Source organism: Amphiprion ocellaris, chromosome 11 (assembly GCF_022539595.1).
Source record: "Amphiprion ocellaris isolate individual 3 ecotype Okinawa chromosome 11, ASM2253959v1, whole genome shotgun sequence".
NCBI lineage: Eukaryota > Metazoa > Chordata > Actinopteri > Pomacentridae > Amphiprion > Amphiprion ocellaris.
In genome coordinates this window covers 26,080,181-26,102,694 of record NC_072776.1, presented here as the reverse complement: position 1 = coordinate 26,102,694, position 22,514 = coordinate 26,080,181, and the positions used below count along the sequence as shown (strand labels likewise).

At 40.0% G+C, this 22,514-nt stretch overlaps 1 protein-coding gene across 42 annotated transcripts in view; it reads right to left on the bottom strand.

Annotated features, from left to right (window-relative positions):
* The window catches only part of clasp1a (cytoplasmic linker associated protein 1a), a 104,102-nt gene that overhangs the window by 7,419 nt on the left and 74,169 nt on the right, over positions 1–22,514 (bottom strand). For 3 of the 42 annotated variants that reach the window (XM_055015479.1, XM_055015480.1, XM_055015509.1), the window contains 20 exons: positions 21,108–21,215; positions 20,627–20,653; positions 19,885–20,049; positions 17,101–17,259; positions 14,568–14,630; positions 13,599–13,702; positions 12,807–12,830; positions 11,949–12,193; positions 11,077–11,140; positions 10,572–10,735; positions 10,218–10,296; positions 9,964–10,107; positions 8,915–9,010; positions 7,328–7,477; positions 6,402–6,508; positions 5,537–5,662; positions 5,027–5,174; positions 3,896–4,142; positions 1,514–1,567; positions 269–459 (listed from right to left, as the gene is read on the bottom strand). In XM_055015479.1, the coding sequence (XP_054871454.1) occupies positions 269–459; positions 1,514–1,567; positions 3,896–4,142; positions 5,027–5,174; positions 5,537–5,662; positions 6,402–6,508; positions 7,328–7,477; positions 8,915–9,010; positions 9,964–10,107; positions 10,218–10,296; positions 10,572–10,735; positions 11,077–11,140; positions 11,949–12,193; positions 12,807–12,830; positions 13,599–13,702; positions 14,568–14,630; positions 17,101–17,259; positions 19,885–20,049; positions 20,627–20,653; positions 21,108–21,215 (2,465 nt within the window). The remainder of the gene's footprint in view (positions 1–268; positions 460–1,513; positions 1,568–3,895; positions 4,143–5,026; positions 5,175–5,536; positions 5,663–6,401; positions 6,509–7,327; positions 7,478–8,914; positions 9,011–9,963; positions 10,108–10,217; positions 10,297–10,571; positions 10,736–11,076; positions 11,141–11,948; positions 12,194–12,806; positions 12,831–13,598; positions 13,703–14,567; positions 14,631–17,100; positions 17,260–19,884; positions 20,050–20,626; positions 20,654–21,107; positions 21,216–22,514) is intronic. The other 39 variants (XM_055015482.1, XM_055015483.1, XM_055015487.1 and 36 more) reach the window with 34 other exon arrangements.

Here is a 22,514-nt window from a genome sequence, read left to right as displayed (position 1 = left end):
CTGCAGGAAACAGTAGCACAAGAAGTCAGTTAAAAGTAAAAATGGGAAGCAATTTACCATTTCAGTTTTTGCTGAATATCCAAAAATGCATAAATTCAGATTCTTCAGAAAATCATGCAGAAGTGATTCCCACTTGTGTCTGCTAAGCTCAGTGATAATCAATATACTCCAAACACGAATATTCGCAGAGTATAACTGTCTGGTAATTGTCAAACCTCTAAAAGAGTGTACCCACGGTCAGAGTCATTTAAGCCATCAGATAACATACATCTTTATCACCCAGTGTCTCCAGCAGGAGGAGGAGGATGGTTTTAAAGTGTTCATCCCACACAGCCAGGCTGTCTTCTCGTGCAATTTTAAGCAACTCCAACAGGGCGCCTTTACGCTCCTCAGAGCGCTCATTGTGATTGGACAGTTCCTTGAGCAGATCAGCCACCAGGTCTGAGTGGTCCTGACCAACTGTTCACCAAAAGAGGACAGAAGGGAAAAATTAAACATCAAATTGCACCAGAAATTTCAATTAAAAACAGCTACCGACTACTGTCAAAGGCCAAAAACAGAGTCTCAGCATTATCAATCTGTCTTCAATTTTGTCAACACTAAAAGAAAATAAACTGCATTTACTAGTTTCCACTTTACATAATACTACCAGAAAGGTGACTATCATATCAAAATAGAATGTACAACCAATTTCAATTTAAAAATACAGAGTGTTATGCATTTAGTGGAAACTGCACTTCTGAAAGTGAATATAACATGGCTTGGCATTCTAAGATGAAAACACAGCTCTGCATGCCCTGTAATGCTTACAGCTCAGTATGCAATGAATGCTTTAAGTTGAAGCACTCCGGGCATTAAATGTGTAATTTTAAAACTGAGTTCTGCAGCCCAAAATTCAAATAAAAATTTGACACAGAAGGTAAGAATTTGTGCCGATTAAAATTAATTTCTAATTATGCAGAACGCAGGATTCATGCAGGATTGATGTGAAACTTTATTGCTGGCCATGATGTTTATCATTTCCATTTTCAATAGTTGCCACATGTCAGGTTGGACATAAAGTACTTTATCGCTGTACTATAGATGTTAGTATATTTAGGCTGCTATTACTAAATGTGTTCTGAATCTGTAGATGTGTAGATATTTAGTTCTTTACAATATGTTCTTCATTAGCCTTCATTATTATTAGCTAGATCGCTCCAGGTGAATTAAACATAATATAATCACCAAAACATTCTATTCTCTATGGAGAATGCCGCCAGTATAAATGTAAAAACATACACCTGCCAGCTAGATCTGCACTGCAAGCAGGATAGATTGGACTTAGTCAACACTCAGGGATTAGGTGGAGTTAAAAGAAGTGAGAAGACCAGGAAGAAAAGATGAGGGGAACTGAGAGAGCCAAGTGAATAATGCAAACACAGACAATGGGTCAGTGGAATGAAGGTGTGGTCAGAAAGTTATCAGGTCTGTCAGTAACTCTCAGACAGTCAGGGAGGGTCGGCATCTTTACCAGGAAAGACCTTGGGGAGTGTCATCTTGTTTTCGCCACTTTCTTGACGGCGGCCTGGAGAGGAGGAGGGGAAGTGTAGGAGGGATGAAGGTGAAGGTGGGGAATAGAAGGGACACAGGAGGGTGTAGAGAAAAGGATGTGATGACAACAACAACTGAAGCATAGACTGGCTAACAGAGGAGCTCACATACACCTGTGTTTGTGGTGAACATTATATGCAGAGGAAGTCTCACCTGTTTGCTCTACAGCTTGTATAAACTTGTGCTAACTTGCTTAAAGACAATGTTTGGCTTTCTCATTGAGAGAAGACTACACATAATACTTGACACAATGGTGGTGGAGGAAATTTCTTGTTTCCACTCTAAACATCAGTCTTTTATGGTGTCATTACAGGATGGAGGAAAAATGGAATTTCCACAAAAATTGTAAAGAAAAAAGATCTTTGTCTTCAGTTCCTGGAATATAAAATCTATAAAAATTAAAAAAGTTATAACAATTTAGAGTTGTTTGAGGGCAATTCAGTATTTTATGCAAGAAATTTTGTATCGTGAAGCTGTCCTACAGCATTGCCTTTCATTACGTACAGTGGGTACGGAAAGTATTCAGACCCCTTTAAATTTTTCACTCTTTGTTTCATTGCAGCCATTTGCTAAAATCAAAAAAGTTCATTTTATTTCTCATTAATGTACACTCAGCACCCTATCTTGACAGAAAAAAACAAATGTAGAAATTTTTGCAAATTTATTGAAAAAGAAAAACTGAAATATCACACGGTCATAAGTATTCAGACCCTTTGCTCAGTATTGAGTAGAAGCACCCTTTTGAGCTAGTACAGCCATGAGTCTTCTTGGGAATGATGCAACAAGTTTTTCACACCTGGATTTGGGGATCCTCTGCCATTCTTCCTTGCAGATCCTCTCCAGTTCTGTCAGGTTGGATGGTGAACGTTGGTGGACAGCCATTTTCAGATCTCTCCAGAGATGCTCAATTGGGTTTAGGTCAGGGCTCTGGCTGGGCCAGTCAAGAATGGTCACAGAGTTGTTCCGAAGCCACTCCTTTGTTATTTTAGCTGTGTGCTTAGGGTCATTGTCTTGTTGGAAGGTGAACCTTCGGCCCAGTCTGAGGTCCAGAGCACTCTGGAAGAGGTTTTCTTCCAGGATATCTCTGTACTTGACCGCATTCATCTTTCCTTCAATTGCAACCAGTCGTCCTGTCCCTGCAGCTGAAAAACACCCCCATAGCATGATGCTGCCACCACCATGTTTCACTGTTGGGATGGTATTGGGCAGGTGATGAGCAGTGCCTGGTTTTCTCCACACATACCGCTTAGAATTAACGCCAAAAATTTCAATCTCAAACTCTATGCGGGTTTTCATATGTCTTGCACTGAGGAGAGGCTTCCGTCGGGCCACTCTGCCATAAAGGCCTGACTGGTGGAGGGCTGCAGTGATGGTTGACTTTGTGGAACTTTCTCCCATCTCCCTGCTGCATCTCTGGAGCTCAGCCACAGTGATCTTTGGGTTCTTCTTTACCTCTCTCACCAAGGCTCTTCTCCCGCGATTGCTCAGTTTGGCTGGACGGCCAGGTCTAGGAAGAGTTCTGGTCGTCCCAAACTTCTTCCATTTAAGGATTATGGAGGCCACTGTGCTCTTAGGAACCTTGAGTGCTGCAGAAATTCTTTTGTAACCTTGGCCAGATCTGTGCCTTGCCACAATTCTGTCTCTGAGCTCCTTGGGCAGTTCCTTCGACCTCATGATTCTCGTTTGCTCTGACATGCACTGTGAGCTGTAAGGTCTTATATAGACAGGTGTGTGCCTTTCCTAATCAAGTCCAATCAGTTTAATTAAACACAGCTGGACTCCAATGAAGAAGTAGAACCATCTCAAGGAGGATCAGAAGAAATGGACCGCAGGTGAGTTAAATATGAGTGTCACAGTAAAGGGTCTTAATACTTATGACCGTGTGATATTTCAGTTTTTCTTTTTTAATAAATTTGCAAAAATTTCTACATTTCTGTTTTTTTCTGTCAAGATAGGGTGCTGAGTGTACATTAATGAGAAATAAAATGAACTTTTTTGATTTGAGCAAATGGCTGCAATGAAACAAAGAGTGAAAAATTTAAAGGGGTCTGAATACTTTCCGTACCCACTGTATTGAAACCATAATTAAAGGAACATTTGTAAGACAGTTTCAGCACATTCGGTGCATGTGTGTTTATATAACAAGTCAAAGACAACACTAGAATCAATCAACCACTTTGTTTTAGACAAAGTTCTGAAAACTTAAAAAATTTGTGCTTGATATAATTTTGTGTGAAGTACACTGTGATATTGATGTCTGTCTGCTGCAAACACATCATGTTGTGGTTATGATATCACTCACAGTCTCGGAACTGTTCCACATCATCATCAAAGACGGCCTCCTTCAGGGCACTCTTGTCATAGGTGCAGATCGTTTCTCCATAGCCATATGGTGCAAACTCACGACTCCGTGGCCCAGAGAAAGAGCGTGGTGAAGGTGTGTTTAGTAGAGATGTCTTGTTGTCCAAGGCGGTGCGACCCCCTTCCACCATGTCTAAGCCCAAGCGGGCATCAGAACCAGGAGATGATGCTACTCCTTCTCTCCCTGCCTGTAAGAAGTAAAGGAAGTAGGGAGGAGGGAGAAGGGTTGACAAGGGTATTTTTATTCATAGGTTTCAATCTTCTTCACCAATAACAATTTCCTCCATGTCTTAAAACAAGAGTGTTCTAAAACAGTAAACAGCAGTTTCTTAACATTCAGAGCTTGTACATGTTCTAATTCTAAATGACCATAAAAATATGAATGCAACCTACAGTATGTATGTACTTGCATTTACATTTAGTAAATAAGAGACTAATGGAGAGAGTGAGAGAGAAAGACAGACAGAGAAAGAGAGAGAGAAAGAGAGAGAGAACATTGGTAACACTGAAATAATTTGATCTGCATAACAGGGGGCTTCACACCTGAGAACATATAGAGGTGCCCACTTCAGTAATCACAGTGACACGGATAATCAATCCACAATAAACAGGGTGGTTTAGAGGAGACTTGTGCAATAGCTATTGCTCATCTAGTTTGACAAGGCTAATGGTGACTTCAAATGGAGTTGTATTCATGAGATATAAACATCCCCCTGTGAAGTATTCACAGTCCTGAAAGTGGAAATTTTAGGCCAGCATACAACTCTGAACTCATTTGGCTTTGGTGGAGGAACAGTAAAATAAAGAACTTTTCCTCTAATTACTTGCTCTGGAGTTTATATGGACAGTTTAGCATTGTTTTAAGTCTGACTTGAAAAATTGTGAATGCATACTTTTACAGATAGAGAAAATTAACTGACAATTTCTTAACTTTTGTGCAACTCCAAAGTCTAACTGTCCTTACATTTAAAATGAATAAACTTAATTCAAATTATTGAATGCAAAGTGCTGTTTTCCCAATGCAAGCAGACATATTCAGGAAATGGTCCTGGATGGCAAGCGTGTGACTTACTGCATCATCCCTCTTGCCCTCCCTTCGGACCGGCTCATTGAGGTCCTCCTGGCTCCGGTAGCTGAAACTCTGGATGGCCTCAGTGACACCGCGGAGTGAGCTGTAGATCTCTTCTGAATTCATGTTTTCTGTGTCATATTCCATCATGCTAACAGAGACACAAACAGAAAGAAATGCACACATTTACATAAAATGTGCAGAAACACAGCATGAATTTGCACATATACACATGCAAATTGCTTGAGCAAACAGATTAGTACTGAAAGAGCAGAAGGTCAGGACTGATGTAAACCTTAAGTGTGGCTTTTTATGGATTTCACTCAATGCTGCACGATGTTTCAATTTTCTTAGAAATTATGAAGTAATATGTGGTCAGCATGAAACTGACATGCTAGCAAATTAAAAAAAAAAGCTCAACTGGTCTGGACAAAGGAAGACAGGATATAGAGAAGGATCACGGTGTGGCTTTGTAAAGGGCTTAATCTCCTTTGTCTCAGGCCGCCTCATTACCTGGGAGAATATGCTCTGCGCAGGACCCTTAGGGAGGGGGCAGCAGGGGTGGAGTGAGGCGGAGGAGGAGGAGGAGGGGCAGGGGGGTGTTTTGACAGTCCGTCGACACCCCAACCCCATAACCGACTGTTGCCACAGCGCGGCCGGGAGGGAAGGATGGACAGACAGGGGTGAGAGAGTGGGCAAGGTGGATGGAAATTGACAACACAAGGAGACAATGAGAGGAGGAGAAGGAGAAAAACAAGTGTGCGGAAAGAGAAGAGACAAAAAGAAACTAGTCTGAGCTTTGAGGTTAAGGGAAAGTGTTAATTTAAAGGAGAGCGCTGGAAAGTAGCAGAATCCCACAAAGTTGGCTTTTTATAAAAATGAAACTTCTCCATATCATAAGTGAGGGGCATTTTTTTGGAGAATTATCTCAACACAAAATGTTCAATCACAGTAATCAGTCAGAGATCCACTAACGTCTGGATTAGTGTTTATGGGTTTCTGCTAGCAGATAAAAGGACGGTAAAGGCATAATACGTCAGTTGAATGAGTTGCTCATTCTGAAATAATTGAATTTTATTTTAAAGAACTGTCTGTAATACTCTGATACAGGAGCCTGATATGTGACAACTTCGAAGAGCTTGCTTGTTAACTGTTTGACAGCAACAACTGTCAGATATTTTCAGTAAGAGAAGCTTTATAAGTAACATTTATGAAGTATGTGTTGCAATCTCTTGAAGCAACTCATTCAGTATGACACTTCTACCAACCCACCTGTGTTAGTATGAATACAAATGAAAGATCATGACAGCAGCCGTATCTTCACTTAAACCTTAGTCGTACATTAAGACAACAGGTGTGTTGTACAGTGGTAAGCTACCTTGGAGACAGTCCACCGTGGGAACAGTTTGTTGGTGAGGTGAGGGGGCTGGTTCTGCTGGGAGTGTGGCGTTGTGGCGTCCGACCAATGGTGTTACTCGGAGATCCCTGGAAATCAAGGAAATAAAATCCAGATATGGCTGCTGCCAGTATGTGATGGTTTTACTTCACTAATGGCAGACTAGAACTACTGTATGAACACCTTTTGAGGACAGGTACATAATTCTGCATCCAGGGCTGCACGGTATCGATAAGAACTGACATTGCATTATTTGGTTTTCTGTGATATATATTGTGCTATAAAAAAATACAGGAATTTCCTTCAGATGATTTAAATATCTCTATTTAGAAAGAACTAACATTTCTAGAATGACTGGTGTAATTTTGGAGGCAAATGCATCAAAAATATCAAAATCATTTTTTAAAAGCTGTCAAAAGTTGTTGGACATGTCTAATAAGGGAGCTGTTCTAATAATCCTTTCTATAGTTGAAGTATTTCTATACAACTGATGCTGCGTTTCCTTTTGTAACCAAATCTCCCTTGTCAGTGTTTCTCTCATGTTTCTTACTCTGCTGTGCACATGTGGAGTCTACAAATATATATTTTATAAATAAAGCAAAAAATATAATTAAATAAAAATTTGGTATCCAAGAACCCGTAAAACAGAGTAAATTATGTTCTATCAGACAGATTTCTGTTGTAGATGAGTCATGGAAAATGACAATCATCTAAATTTTCATTTTATTTTAAGCAGCAAAAAAGTTATCTATGTTTGAGTCAGTTTTCCTTACTTCAATGCTCCTGCCATGTGACTTTAACAAATGAGTGCAATGCAGTGCCAGTGCTGAAGCAACATATTGTGTAGCCCTATTTTCATCCCATTTGGGCTACTGTATGAATGAAATCATAAATTAAATTTCGCTTACCACACTGCTGCTGGTATTGCTCGAGTTCTTCAGGTGGTTGTGCAGCAGTTTAGTGGCTCCATCTTGAAAGGTTTTGGGCAAGGCTCCCAGCAGCATAGTGAACTCTGGAGTGTTGAGCTCAAACAAGGAGATCAGCACCACCTGAGCTGCCTGCATGGAGTGTAGCACAATGGGTTAGGAAAGAGCACACAAGACTTGAGAAAATTCAAGATGGTGTCCTTGGTTTTAGAGTTTATTTGGCCTTATTTTGCAAACAACAATTTCACCAGAGTGAGACTCATATTTTGAAAGAAGATAAAAAAGACTAAACAATGATTTGCTGTAATATTTCAGATTCCTACATGGTTAGCATCAATGAAACCACAGAAGACTAATTTCAAGCAAACTTTATCACCAGTAGAGGCCAGCACAAATCTAAAACCATAGAAACCAACTTTTCAGCTCCACATTGCACTGCCTGGTGGACTAACGTACGCACTAGCCTGTAGAAAGAAACTTGTTCAAAGCTGCATTCAGTGGAAAACGCAAGTCTTCAAGGATGTTGTTGCTATATCAATGTTACAACATGCAAGTGAGTACAGATCAATTTAAAGGAACCTCTAGAAAGTTGTAGTTATGGTCGTTGGGAAACAGACATTAAGAATATACCTAACAGAATAAAGGTAAGAGTCTGGTTCATAACAGTTTGACCATTACTCTATAACACCACAAACTAAAACCAGTTTTCATCGGAAATGTGATGTTTTAGTCGACCTGTGAGAGCTCCAGTGCACTTTTTGTGGTAAGTTAGAAAAATGTGTTAACTTGTGTCGTTTGCTCCTTTTCTGCCTTCTTCTGTCATTAACACATTTTGAGACTGCCATAAGGGTGCCCATATTGCCAAAGGTGGTGTAAATGTAAAGATTTATGTTACAAGCTGAGTAAGTTTAGGTGACTAAGCTTCGACTCTGAAAAGCTAATTGGGTAAATCAAAACACTTTAATACTTGTGTTGTAGCACTCAATGGGCTTTTATTTATTTTTATTTTCCATTTGTGAGGGATACACTTCAGTTATTTGGTGACATCCATCTCTTGGTGTCATGGATCCTGCACTCATTGGATGTTGATTTGAACAATAACACTACTGTCAATGCATATTTAAAAAAATCTTATTGATCTCCCCTGTAGGGAAAGAAAAACATGCAGATATGCAGGTGGCTGACAGGTTGTTAGTGTGAGTCAAACAGACAAAATGTGTTAGGCACACAGTAGTAACGAAAAAGCATTCCTATCAATGTTGACCAATAAAATTAAAAAAACATACAAATTCATTCAAAGCCACAAGCCTTCCTGTAATGTGTGGGAATATCGAAGGTTAAACTCAAGTTTTTCCTGGTTGCACAACAAGCTCAGTCTATTTGGTGAGAGGTCAATTTGCAAGGCAAACACTGCTTTTAATTTGTTACAGCAAAACAGTTGGAGCATAAATGGTGAGTGACAGATGCTAGATTCTGTTTTCACAGTCTTGAAGGTTGGTGGTTAGGCACCGAGCAGGCGGGACATTGCGTGCTTGTTGTGTTGTGATAAGCTACTGGAGCGGGCTCTACCTGCTTACACCTTTCTTCCTGGTTGCCCTCAGTGGACAGTAAGGCTGCAGTACTGGACCTGCCAGCTAGCTCTTCACTCACCCAGTTATGAAGGGTCTGGAGCACAGCAGAATGGGCATTACAGCATGACACAATTTCTCCACCATCACATGTGGATGAATACAGAACCAATTTTTGACAATAACCTAATACAGTCCATTATGATGTGGATTAGTCTAAACAGAAAATGACACACCTATTCTATTCTTATAAATGTATTTACCGCTTTCCTGAAGGAGGCACGGCCCTGATTTGAAACTAAGTGAGGATTTCATTTGGAAGAACATCAGCGGAAAAACAAACAGTTCAGAACACAGAGGGAGAACATATGACGCGCATCAGAAAAGGGAAAGATAATGGGCCGTTGACCCAAGGCCATCCACACCGAGAGTGCCTATTATCAAAGTTTACAACTGCTGCAAGACAAACACTACAGGCTAAAGAATTGACATGAAAAAGAAAAAAAAAGTGCAGAGGTATACAGCATACCATTGACTATCAGGTAAATTCTAATTAACTGTCAAGGAAATTGACATCTTCTTTAGGGACAATGGTCTGATTCTGCAAAGAAATATTCTACAATCAAATTAATGATAATTGCAGCTTTTAAGTGTTAAAGAATAAGCTTTGAAATTTGGTTTCCCACCTATTTGTAAAGTTATAACAGTTGAATATGCCATAACTTGGGTCAGAGAAAAAAAAGTTAGCTCCAAATTTAAGATCAAATGTGCACCAAAGACAGTCTGTATTATACCTTAATTGACCTAAACTTCAAGTCACAAATTGGTATTTTGTGATCACTTCAAAGATTAACATAAAAAAGTAAAGTTAAAAACACAAAATATTAAGAACATTTGAGAAAAGTCGGATAAATGACATTTTCATGGAAATGCCATACTTTTGATGCAACAAAGGTCTCTTCATTATCAATGTTAAATATTACAACAAACCAAACCTGTTGCCCAAAGGTTTTGGCGTCAGAGCAGATTTAACACAGAGAGCTGACTTACCTTCCTGACATCAGAACTTTTGGGTTCAGTGGTCCAAGTAATGATGCGAGATACTGCCAGTCGTGTCTCGCTTGAGTTGACAAAGTCTGTTGGGTCCATCTGCCGAGCCAGGGACTCTATGTACTTCAAAATGGCCACCTTTACCTGTAGAAACAACAAGTTTGTTGTCACATGTCTTACATAACTTAAATCAGTTAAACTGGCTGATCAAAATCAGTTTGCCTTCAAACAGTCAGTCCTTCTCTTTGCTTTACCTTGAGGTTTGGTGTCTGAGTCTGATCCACAATAAACCTCATCAGAATGTTGAACTGCTGATCGAATGGGAAAGACTCCCTAACACGGACAAAGACAAGAGAAGTTAGTTTATTCCTTGATATTAGCCTGTATGTTTGTCTGCTAGAAGACTACTTAAAAAGCTGGAAATAAATAAATTGACAACTGACTCAATGACTGTCTTGCAAACAGATATCCCTCCAAGGGTTAACCAATCTACTAACTTCCTGTTGCATGGAATGCCCCTTTATCGACTGGAGATGAACAGCCAGTCATCTTTGCTATCTGTCCCCTCTCTGTGCCCTGAACAGCCTTGCTTGTGCTTCTTTTCAGACCTTGTGACATCCAGGGCCTTCTGGACTTTGGCCTGGACAGATCCCAGCAGGTCTGCCCCCATCTTCTTCAGGAGCTGAGTGAGCAGGACAAAAAGCCAGTCCTGCAAGTCCTCCCTGTGTACTGTGATGAAGTCCACAAGAGTCTCCAGAAACATGCTGAACACCTGAGAATATGTGTGCAATTGAAACATTTACTTTAAAAGCACTGCCCTCTTTAAAAAAAAAACGAAACAAAACCAAAGCATGTATTTTTAGTCAGACTTTGGTTAATGTCTCTGAGTCTAGAATATGGACTGATTGACACACTTACTCTCTGTTGTTAAATCCACAGCAAGGCAGACCATGCGACAAGAGACACTTCATTAGTACCAAATAAGTCACAGCATACAAGTATAATGTACAGGAGCTCCATCTTTTATTGCTTTGTTTCGGAAACCGTGCATTCACACTAAAGTCACTGTAAATTCAAATCACTGCTTTAGTTAGTGAAGTTGATATTTTATACCTTGCTGTGTGGATCTGCAAACATTCTTGTGAAGATCTCACAAAGTCTCTTCAGCTCCACTCGGCTGAAATGAACAAAAAGCACAACACAACGAATCAGGACAGCAAGACCTTGCATGCTCATCATATGGACTGTTACTGTACCAGTAGCTGTGGTGTGCTACCGGTAGTAATGGGTATCTTTTTTGTCTCTGCATAACAGATTGCGTACTGCAGAATATCCTCTACGTCACAATCCTTAAAATTCTAACAATTAGTTAAATTATAGGACAGCAACACATATTTTAGTCCGCAATTCCTCCTGTAAGGTTAATCCTGTCTGAATGAGGTTTTAGAGAATATTTCTTATCACCGTAATTTTTCCATTTTTGTAATACTTGTTTTCATGTTTGCTCCTTGACTACAGCAAAGAGTAACTAGACTCAGGCCAGAGTCCACTTTGTGTTGCTAAAAACTGGCCACAGAATATCAAAGCTCACAGGTATTATGTTTTACACAAGTTGTTTATACACATGAACTCTGGACAATGTCCAGACATGACTCTGGACGTGATTCAAAGTCCAAAGAACAGTTGCCCTTTTACACATATAGCAGTCAACAGGAGATTGTCCATGTGAGATGAGTTCTGACTACTTGAAACACTTTACTTCTGGAGAGGGGTGTGGCCTGAGTAGAGCATGCAGGAGGCAGGACAGAACACACGTCAGCATGCAAACTCACTTGCTATGATTTACCTACTTTTCATTGGACATTACACTTCATACTTTATATTGACTTTGTGGTCTCATGTACAGCTCCTCTGGGTAATGCCTAAAGAAGTTCAGGGCTGCAGCACATTTTTGAAAACAGCTAGACTTATGAGCTTAATCCCACCTCAGTATTCTTTGGCTTTTGAGGAGATTCTGCAAGCCCAACAGACCCTCCTTCCTCTCTGACCAGTTGGAGCTGGCACAGTGGTTCAAGACTTCTGCCACATCCTCAGTCTGACGCAGATAATGAGGAATGCCTCCGTTTCGGGAGCCATATGAGCGCTCTGAGCATGCGCTAGATGCATCACTGTTGGCATCATCATCAGAGTACATCCCCGGTGATTCATACCTCCTTCTCAACGGCTTCCTCTGTGGAAGATAGAAGAGCATAGGGGACATATCAGACACACAGTATGGTATCTAAATATTAATCAAGCTCTAAACAAACGGTCATGTGACAAAACTTTTTGATACAAGTTTGCCACTTGCATCTGGTAGCCATGCAGTTTTCTCTACAGTGTTATGAAATGTACAAATCAAGGTGTATTCTGTGGATATTTAAGAGGAGTTTTTTTTGTATTTTTTTTACAAACATGGGTATGATACGTGGTGCACAATTCCAGTGTTAAAAATTAAATAAATCATTTTGTTTGTTTTAATATCAAAAGCAGGTCAAGCAGTGCCACAAGTAAGCAAAGGCCTAAAGGACTAAAATGCAGTGCAATGGGGAACATGTAAAAACAGAAGAGCGTATTTAGACTCATACGAAATATGTAATAAAACAATGAGGTTCAGCATATTCTTATCACAAAACAGTCGTTGCTTGGGTACCATAGATGCACACATCTGGGATGCGATGGACATAAACATTCAAGGTAAAACATGAGCCAATATAATGAGCCAAGCTGCATTATTGTTTCCTGAACTTGATTAGTGCGTGAGGGCATGGATATATGAACAGTAATGTAAAATGACCAACTACCTTATTCCGGGAGTCTCCTAATAGCTGAAATGATAACAAACCACCAAAGGGGAAAGAGGAGAGAGGGAAGGTTTAAAGGACGAATAAAGAACAGGTACAATTTTTCTGGGTATGCAAAAGACATGTGACTAGACTTTTTGCAACTGATCTACAAGTGCAAGATTTTAATGGTTCTGATAGTCTGATTGAAGGTCAAAATAAAGGAATATGTGAGCATTTTGATGCATCTTTTACACCAAAGCCATATTTATTCATAAGTACTAATTTTCCCTATTTTAGTAGTCAAGCAAGTTTTTGCTATTTAAGGTAACAAAATACGTAATAGCAATAATAATAATTATTACTATTATATAGCGATTTGCTAATTGCATTCAGACTGCGATTTTAATAACAATCAGTTGTTAATACCTTGTGGAAATATGAATATTCACAATTCTAAACTGTCAGAAAAGAGCGTCTGTCCTAGTTTCCCAGTGGCAAACACAAGGACGAAACCTGAGGATATTTTATTTACCATCAAAATTTTCACACTGGAGGACCTAAAAGTCAATTTTTGAAAACTGTGGTAAATAAATTATTAATAATAATCCTTTGCAATATGCTAATTAAATTGTTTCAAATTGCTTGAAAGTTGAAATCACTAAACTGTTCAGCCCTACATGGTTTTCTGCCTGATTTTGAGAGAGCAGTTAAGCAATTTAAAACACCTTTATCAATGATCTTGACTTGTGCTTCTCCCCACCAAAAAACAACAAATTTTCATTATCCTGTGCCTCTTTCACATAAACCTACCAGTGCATCAGCAACTGCTGCCTCCACCTCAGTGCCGGTGTTAAGGACCCTCATGGCATTAACTGATGCAGAAATTCTTGCCTGGTGAATCAAACCATATCGGTCTAAACACAAAGCAGGGAGAGAAAAAGGTAGAGAGAAAATTGGTGAGTGAAGCTGAATAGCATGATAGATGTGGTTATCATAGCTTACCTGCTTATCTTTTTGTTTTTTGAAACCATTAAGATGAAGCATTTCGTATCTTTCGACACGTCAACATAAAGTACGATGCTTTAAATTAACAGCTGAAAAGATCACTGAAGAGAATGACTCCAACCACCAGAAAGAAAAATGTCAGAGAACATGTTACAAAAGAAAATGCAAACAGCAAATGACCATGTCCTTTAGAAAATGCTGCGTGCATTACAGCCATTGTATGCCATTTCCCTGGGAGATGAAGAATATAGAGCATCCACAATGCACCAAAGATCAAAAATCACAAATATGAACTTGTGCGTGCAAAATTAAAACAGACACACATTTTAAGGTCAGCAAAACCAGAGGACAGCATTAACAGCATATACGTAATGAAATAGGTTTCTACTGGAGAGAAGAGAAAAAAAAAATGCCTGAGGAACAAATGTATAAAACAAACTACAGGCCACTGAATGAGACATGACTAAATAAAGGAGTGATTGGAATTTCATAAAATCCCAGCTAAAATGAACAAGTATATATAAGGCACTAAGGGTCAAGCAAATGAAATCAAAATTATTAATGAATAGAAGCTGACTATTCTTACCTTTGTTGTTTAATAACAGACTAAATAAAATGTTCTAAAATACTGTGGAGGGAAAACAGAGCAATGGAACAATGGATGCTGCCTGCAGTCACATCACTGAACACAACCACAGAACCATGCTGGTAGGTAGAATTTGGGTGAAAACTGAGAGGGACTAGGAGGTTGGGAGTTCTGGCCATGCAGGTCACCTGACTGGCCGTGGGGATCGGCTGTGGAAAGAGCGCTGGTTGAACGGGAGTGACGTCGGGAGGCTGCAGGGGACAGGAGAGGTGGGCAACATTCACACCAGGGGGTTAGTGGTGCTCATGGTTAAACACCTGTGTTTAAGGTAAGACTCAGAATCCATTTTTACTCTGCTGCACTGCTCTCTACTGTTTTTTGTTTGCTTTTTAAATTTTTTAGTTTTATTTCCCATGACTTCAAACTGAAAGAAAAGCTTACAAAGTACACTGTCCGTCCAAAAAGAAAGTCACACATTCTAATATTTTGTTGGACCGCCTTTAGCTCTGAGTATGGCACACATTTGCTGTGGCATCAGTTCAAAAAGCTTCTGCAATGTGACAGCATTTATTTCTGTCCAGAGTTGCATTCATTTTCTGCCAAGATCTTGAACTGATGATCGGAGAGTCGGACCACTGCGCAAAGTCTTCTCCAGCACATCCCAAAGACTCTCAGTGGGGCTGAGGTCTGGACTCTGTGGAAGCCAATCCATGTGTGAAAATGATGTCTCATGCTCCCTGAACCACTCATTCACAATGTGAGCCCCATGAATCATGGCATTGTCATCTTGGAATATGCTCATGCCATCAGGGAAGAAAAATTCGATTGATGGAAAGATCTGGTCCTTCAGCATATTCAGGTAGTCAGCTGACCTCATTCTTTGGGAACATAACGTTGCGGAACCTGACCAACCCCAGATCACAACCCTAACATCCACAGGCTTGTAGGCACTAGGCATGATGAGTTCATCACTTCATCCGCCTCTCTTCTTACCCTGATGCACCCATCCCTTTGGAACAGGGTAAATCTGGACTCATCAGAGCACATGACCTTCCATTGTTCCAGAGTCCAATCTTTATGCTCCCTAGCAAACTGAAGCCTTCTTTCTGATCAGCGGTTTTATTGCTACACAGCTGTTTAGTACCAATCCCTTGAGTTCCCTTTGCATCATGCGTGTGAAAATGCTCTTACTATCCACTATTAAACATAGCTGTGAATTCACCTGTTGATTTCTTATATGATTTCATCAAAGGTTTAAGTGATCTCCGAGTACGATCATCCAAGAATTTGTTCCGACCACATTTCTTCCTCGAAGATGATGGTTCACCACCATCCTTCAGGTTTTAATGATGCGGTGGATGGTTATTAAACCGATTTTAACAGTTTCAGACATCTCCTTAGTTGTTTTCTTTGCTTGATGCAGGCCAATAATTTGACCCTTCTCAAACAGAAAGTGGTTGTTTAAGAAACAAGAAGCTACTCATTGCATCAGGTAGGGTTAAATAAGTTGTAGCCAGCTGAAACATATTCATTACTGCTGTAATTATCCAATAGAAGGCTCTTACCTATTTGCTTAATTAAATCCAGGTGGCAAGTTTTTTTGTGGACAGGCAGTGTAGCTTAGCTTATACAATAATTTCAGTCCAGCAGAGTATGAAAAAGGTCACATCTAGATGACTGACTCATTTGGGTAGTATAGTATGGGGTGTTTCATGACCTATACTTGCAGGGCCATCCACCTCATGTCAATCATGATAAATAAAAAAAATCTAGAATTGCACAGAGCTCAAACTGGTATGTAACTTTGCAGAGCACAGCAAACAGTTTGACTTGTCATGAAAGAAAAAGTGCCAGGGATGTCAATAATATTTATAAAGGCAATTATATGTACTATTTAAGAGTCCCAGTGAGCCAACAAGCACAAAATCAGTACTCCAAAACTGCAGCTGCTAAACTGAATTTAGCCTGATCATTTAAATATTTTCATCATGGCTTCCTTACTGCCAAAATTGATTTGATAGAAAAAACCTATGCTACAGCTGCTACAGTAGCATAAAAACACTAAAAATCCCATTATCTCAACTGACGGGTCAACACAAAACGAAAATAATACTGACAGTTTGAGTCTTGGTTTAAGTTTGGTCCAAAGCATTAATATACTGACATACTACTGTGCTCATGCTTTATAGACCCTTTACAGATACTAAAACTACAAGTGCTGAGGATAATATCTGTTACTGCAATGCTTGTTTGCCGCTTATAGGGTTTTAACCCTGCCTCCATGTCTCTGTTAAGTTTTCTGATAAATCCAAAAACTGTTAAATCATTTTATGACAACATGTGGATTTAAAAGCACCTCGTATGTACATGCGGTCATTTAGATATGATTCAAACACATAAATCTAAATTAAAACAGGCCAAAAGACCGGAGAGAAAACTGAGATTGTCCTTAAAAAAAGTAAACAAAAATTCAACTTGAGGGAAAAATGACCTCTTTTTAATAAATAGAACAGTAATGCTCCCAAAACCCAGACAGGCACAGTTAGTGCATGCACAGAAACAGACAGGCAGAGGTGGAATAGCTACAAGATACTGCAGAGAACACCAGGAACAGACAGTAGATGGAGTAGAAGGTTTGTCTAAGCATCTGGTACAGATTGCCCGGCTGGGATGCTCGCTGGGGGAGATAGCCGGGACAGCTATTAGCTCAGCGATACTCACCCAGTGGAGTAAAACCCCGAGCAGGGCTGGTGTCACGGCTGCTCTCGCGACTGGTGTCGCGACTGCAACCTTGACTCATGCTGGGACGGGGAATGCGGCTCCGGGCTAGCGTGCGGTAGGGAAGAGCAGCAGGAAGAAGAGCTTTACCACACAGGCTGGCTGTCAGGACAACAAGTTAGGTGGGAATGTCAGAGTGCATTCATGGGGGGATGTCGGTGTGAGACTCGAAGATGTTAAATCAAAGAATGAGAGAAAAAACTGAAAATGTAAATCCCTGGATGTGGCCCTGAGAGAATGCAATGTTCAATATAATCAATGATATGAATGGTCTTAAGAGAATCACTTTACTGTTCTAAAAGCCCTGTGTGCATCAAGACACTAAAATAGCGTTGATGTCAACAGGGAGCAGGGAAGGCATTTGGATGGTCACATAAATGATTACAGATGATCCACTGGGGACTTTGCAAAGCTAAAAGCAGACTTTTAGCACCCCTTCCAGTACTGAAATGCTTTCTTCGGGCCGAATAGTCAAAAAGAATAGCACAGATAATGAACTGACTGGTAACTAATTGACAGAGAGACACACAAAGAGACTGAGAGATAGAAGAATGAAAATAAAGTGAGTAAAGAAAATAGCAAACAGTAAAACAGAGAAAGCAGCAGTGGCTAAGCGCAGTCTGAGTGAGAAAGTTGGTCAAACAGCACACTGCTAGTTATGGTTAGATAGTCACACGTCAAAGATCAACCCAAGCTCTTGACTGTTAATTTGTGAGAAACATTATACATTAGACAAATTTAAAAAAAAAAAAACATTACTGGTTTGAAAACTTATATGATATGTAAATGTAACACATAAAACATTTTGTGTTTAAAAAAACTATTCTAATTTTATTGTTTGATTTTACCTGGAAAGCACTTTGGTCACCTTTGAGTGTTGTAAAGTGCTCTATAAATAAATCTTGATTGATTGATTGATTGATTGATTACGAATGATATCTTCTTACCATAACAAACCTGTGAATATGAATAAACTTTCAACTACAGACATTTTAAATGAAACTACAGGTTCTGCAAGTCATCAGAAAAATTTAAAAATTCCTTTTCCTAAAGCTATTTTTTAACAACACTCAGAAGAGGTACAAGCCACGTACACTACCGTTCAAAAGTTTGGGTTCACTTAGGAATGTCCTTATTTTTGAAAGAAAAAACTTTTTTTTCCAATAACGATAACATTATATGAATCAGAAATCCAGTCTAGACACTGTTAATGTGGTAAATGACTATTCTAGCTGGAAATGCTTGATTTTTAATGGAATATCTACATAGGGGAATAGAGGCCTATCTCCAGCAACCATCACTCCTGTGTTCCAACGGTACACTGTGTTAGTTAATCGTGTTGAAAGGCTAACTGATGATTTGAAAACCTTTGTGCAATATGTTAGCACATGAATAAAATGTGAGTTTTCATGGAAAACATTAAATTGCCTGGGTGACCCCAAATTTTTGAACAGTAGAGTATGTCCATTAAAGAAGACCAATGAGGCAAGCATGTTGAATCAGATAGTCAGGTAAGATATGACTGCCTGACATCTGCACCACATGCTAGGTTTGTAGAGCTGGACAGTCATATGGCACTGGGTTTCTGACCAACAATAGCCGGCCACTCTTTTGAATTTTAATGCTAATGACTACCAAATGATTGTATTCTTTACTATGATATTTCAAGCTCAGTTTTACATAACTATCTATTGGGTAGGGCTGCCACAAACGACGCGTCGACGAATCGCCTGAGCACGATACGTCATCAAAAGCGGAAGTGAGCGCGCAATGCAACAGAAATCACCGTCCGAGTGGAGCGCGGAACACGCATGGACATCCGCGCTGTATCGTGCATATATAGTATATGCACGATGCGGCGCGGATGTCCGCGCTGTATCGTAAACGCGGATGTCCACGCTGTATTGTGCATATATAATATATGCATATACTATATATGCACGATACAGCGCGGATGTCCATGCGTGTTCCGCGCTCCACTCGGACGGTGATTGCATTGCGCGCTCACGTCCGCTTTTGATGACGTATCGTGCTCAGGCGATTCGTCGACGCGTCGTTTGTGGCAGCCCTACTATTGGGCATACATTATTTCATGCCATCTACAACAACACCCAGATCGACAGCTATCTCTTAACTAACCATACACCGCAACAAATATGTGAGGACAAAAGGCATAAGTGATAAAAATAGAACTCAAAGTGAAGACCACCATAAATACAGATGATGTTGTGATGTGTTCTGACTGAAAAGAAATGACAGAAATGTTTTTCTGTGCTACCATGTGCAAAGTTGATGGTCAAAGTTACAGAAAATGTAAGCGCTGCAGTACTTCAAAGACACAGCAGAAACAACTTTTATCTCTATCAGGAAGTTCAAAGAGGAAAGTCCAGTTTCATTCATCACACTTATCACATATGTTCATACAGGGGTCAATACTGCACAGCATGTCAAAACACTGTGTGACATCCATGTGTTTCAATTTCTTGTTTTACTCCATATGCCAAAATAATAAACTAAATAAAGGTAGCTTTGCCAAAACAGTGAGCGTTGTTATTGTTTGGAGCATCAAATAATAGGAACAATGTGATGCACAAATTCTTTTGGCTTTCATAGCAATTCAAAAATCCAGATTTGAATCGTCTAAGCAGTAGGCATTCAGACTCACAGCTTGTTTCTGCAGAAGACACTGACTTGTGTGAGTGCTATGTGTCTGAGTCCTGGCCTTACCAAGGCCGAGCCTGCTGGGGCTGGTCTCTCGGCTGCAACCTTGGCTGCGAGGGATCCTGCTGCGCTTATCCGCTGGCGTAGTGGAGGCTGATGCCGTGACACGAGGAATCCGCCCATAACTGCTGTGCCCAAGAAGCTTTCCTGGTGAGCTGGAGCGACTGCCAGCTGTCGAGAGGGAAAAGACCAACACACACAAAAAATACATACCATTGTTAAACAATATTCAGGGTGTGACACAGAATGGGATAAGGGTCAGGTAATGGATCTTTAATAACATAAACTGTTCAGTCAAATCTCACAAGCTGTGGAGACTGGCAGTAACATAAGAGACAATTTATCATATTAGAGAGTATTATTGTACTTCAAGTTTAAACCTACTGTATGTCACCAATATTTAAAGGTGAATGAACACTGTTTTAGTGACACAACAGAATTACACAGAAAATTAGAGTCTTTAAACAATCAAATACATCCTAAATACTGCAGTGTGAGGTGGGTGGATCCATGTTCTAACTAACTATGCTGTGGGTAGACATTTACTGTGGCACCAGTCACCAGTGAGAACGTACAATGCTTCAACAATGGAAAAGAAGACAACAAAACGGCTGACAAACATGGCAAACATTTCCAACTACGTGGGGAACCAATGCACAAGGCTACAAAAAGACGTGCTCTGTGTGCTAATAGAGCAGACAAAGGGATGAGGCATCTGGCTTGTGATTGGATGAAGCTCAGACCTTACCACTGATGGGATTGGCTGATCTGGATCCTGGGTGATGGAAGCAATAGGCAGGACAGGGTGGAGATCGAGAACGGTCAAAATGAGACAGAAGGGATTATGTTTATTGGTTTTTACTTAGCATGCACTCTGGGTGGCTGTGGACCCGTTAGCTGTGTACTGATCACTCACAGATCTCAAGAATATGTAGAGATACCAAAACATACACGTATACGGTATACATATATACATACTGTGCATGCATGGATGCACGCACACACACATAGACAAGATTTGTAAGTGATGGGCAGTATTTTTCAGAATACTGAAAGATCACAGACACACACAACAAACAGCAAATGTGATCTCAAAGCCAAAGCACACAATGATAACACTGTAATATGACAATACAGATCTGTATGCAGTATGCTCAATTATAGCTATGAAAAGCTGAATTTTTATTTAACTTTACTGTTTGAAAATTGTGAGAAGGGTGTGCACGTACGCTGGGACTGGGAGACCACTTTGGCCCTGCTTCGCCCCCTGCTGTCCACAACTGATGTATTGGCTCCTCCTACACTGCCCGAGCTTTGTCTCCTTGTGCGAACACGACCTGGATGAAAAGGAAAGGAGCAAGAGAGGGAAGGGAAGAAAAGCAGAGGGATACGTTCAGTAGATATGAATGATTTGTTATTGATCAACCCAACCCTGGACACAGATGCTGGAGAAGAAAAGTCTGGGGAGACAGAATGAAGAAGACCTGAATGAAGGAACGCCACCATTGGAAACATGGAGGGGAAAACAGACAAGCATGGGTCTATCAGTATTTGCGAATAATTCTCAGTGTTTGTTTTTAACTGAAAACTGAGCCAAATTTACTGTTATATGCCCTGTAAGCAAGGTCGTGCTGGTATTAGCAAATACACGAAAAACGATGGTTTACTTTCATGTATGAAAGTACACCATAAGAAATATTTGCAATTTTTTTGATCCAGGTGTGAAGAAGGACAAACATTAAATATCCTTTGCAGCTACCCATATGTTATGCTTGAAAAGAACCTGCAACTGCAAATACTCTGACATTTTTATTTATGTACAACTTCACAGGATGAGGAGAAAAAACTTCAACATTAATCGTCCTTGTAATTCCATGGTAATGCTAAGCAGCAAGCTTAAATGCTAGCTTTCTGGCTGCAGGTGTCTATTAGGTGAAGTGTAAAATAGCAGCAAGCTAACTTGTTTTTAAGGCAGAAACATACCACGTACAGAACATTTTCCCAGCGAGGCATCAAAATTTAACATATCAAAGTAAACCAACTCAGAAGGTCTTTGTCATATAGGACAAGCAACTCCATCACAGTAAGCACACACAACTTGAAATGAAATACTGTTAGATCCTGATCAATTCTGTCTGCGTGTGGGGGATTTTTTCTAATTCCAAGTAATAAATGAAATTGCTCCTGTTGTCTGACGTCCACAACTCTCTCTGTTTGTAGATGCTCACATGGATCCCACTGCTGTAATCCTGCTAATAAACTCAGAGGGAAGACTCCTATAAACTGCTGGAAGCAGCAAACTGAACTTCAGTTCCTGTTCACACATGGTTAAACCCTGAATCATATTCATTATTCATGAGTCTCACTAATCTGACCTCTTTGAGACACTGTCATCATTGCATGAAAGATTTATTAGTGGATATTTTTATTGCATTTCATGTAACACTGTTGACCAAACTGAATGAGAAAAGTGGATTGTGACTTTGACATTCAGTTTATCTTTGGCGCTATCTTTGATGTTTGTGGTTCAATAGTGGTGCTGTAATGTTGGAAAAACCTTCCCTAAAGAGCTTCAAACAATTCAAATTTTTGTCACTTGTGCATGCCTATCTGTTGATGCAACTGCATGCAGTTTG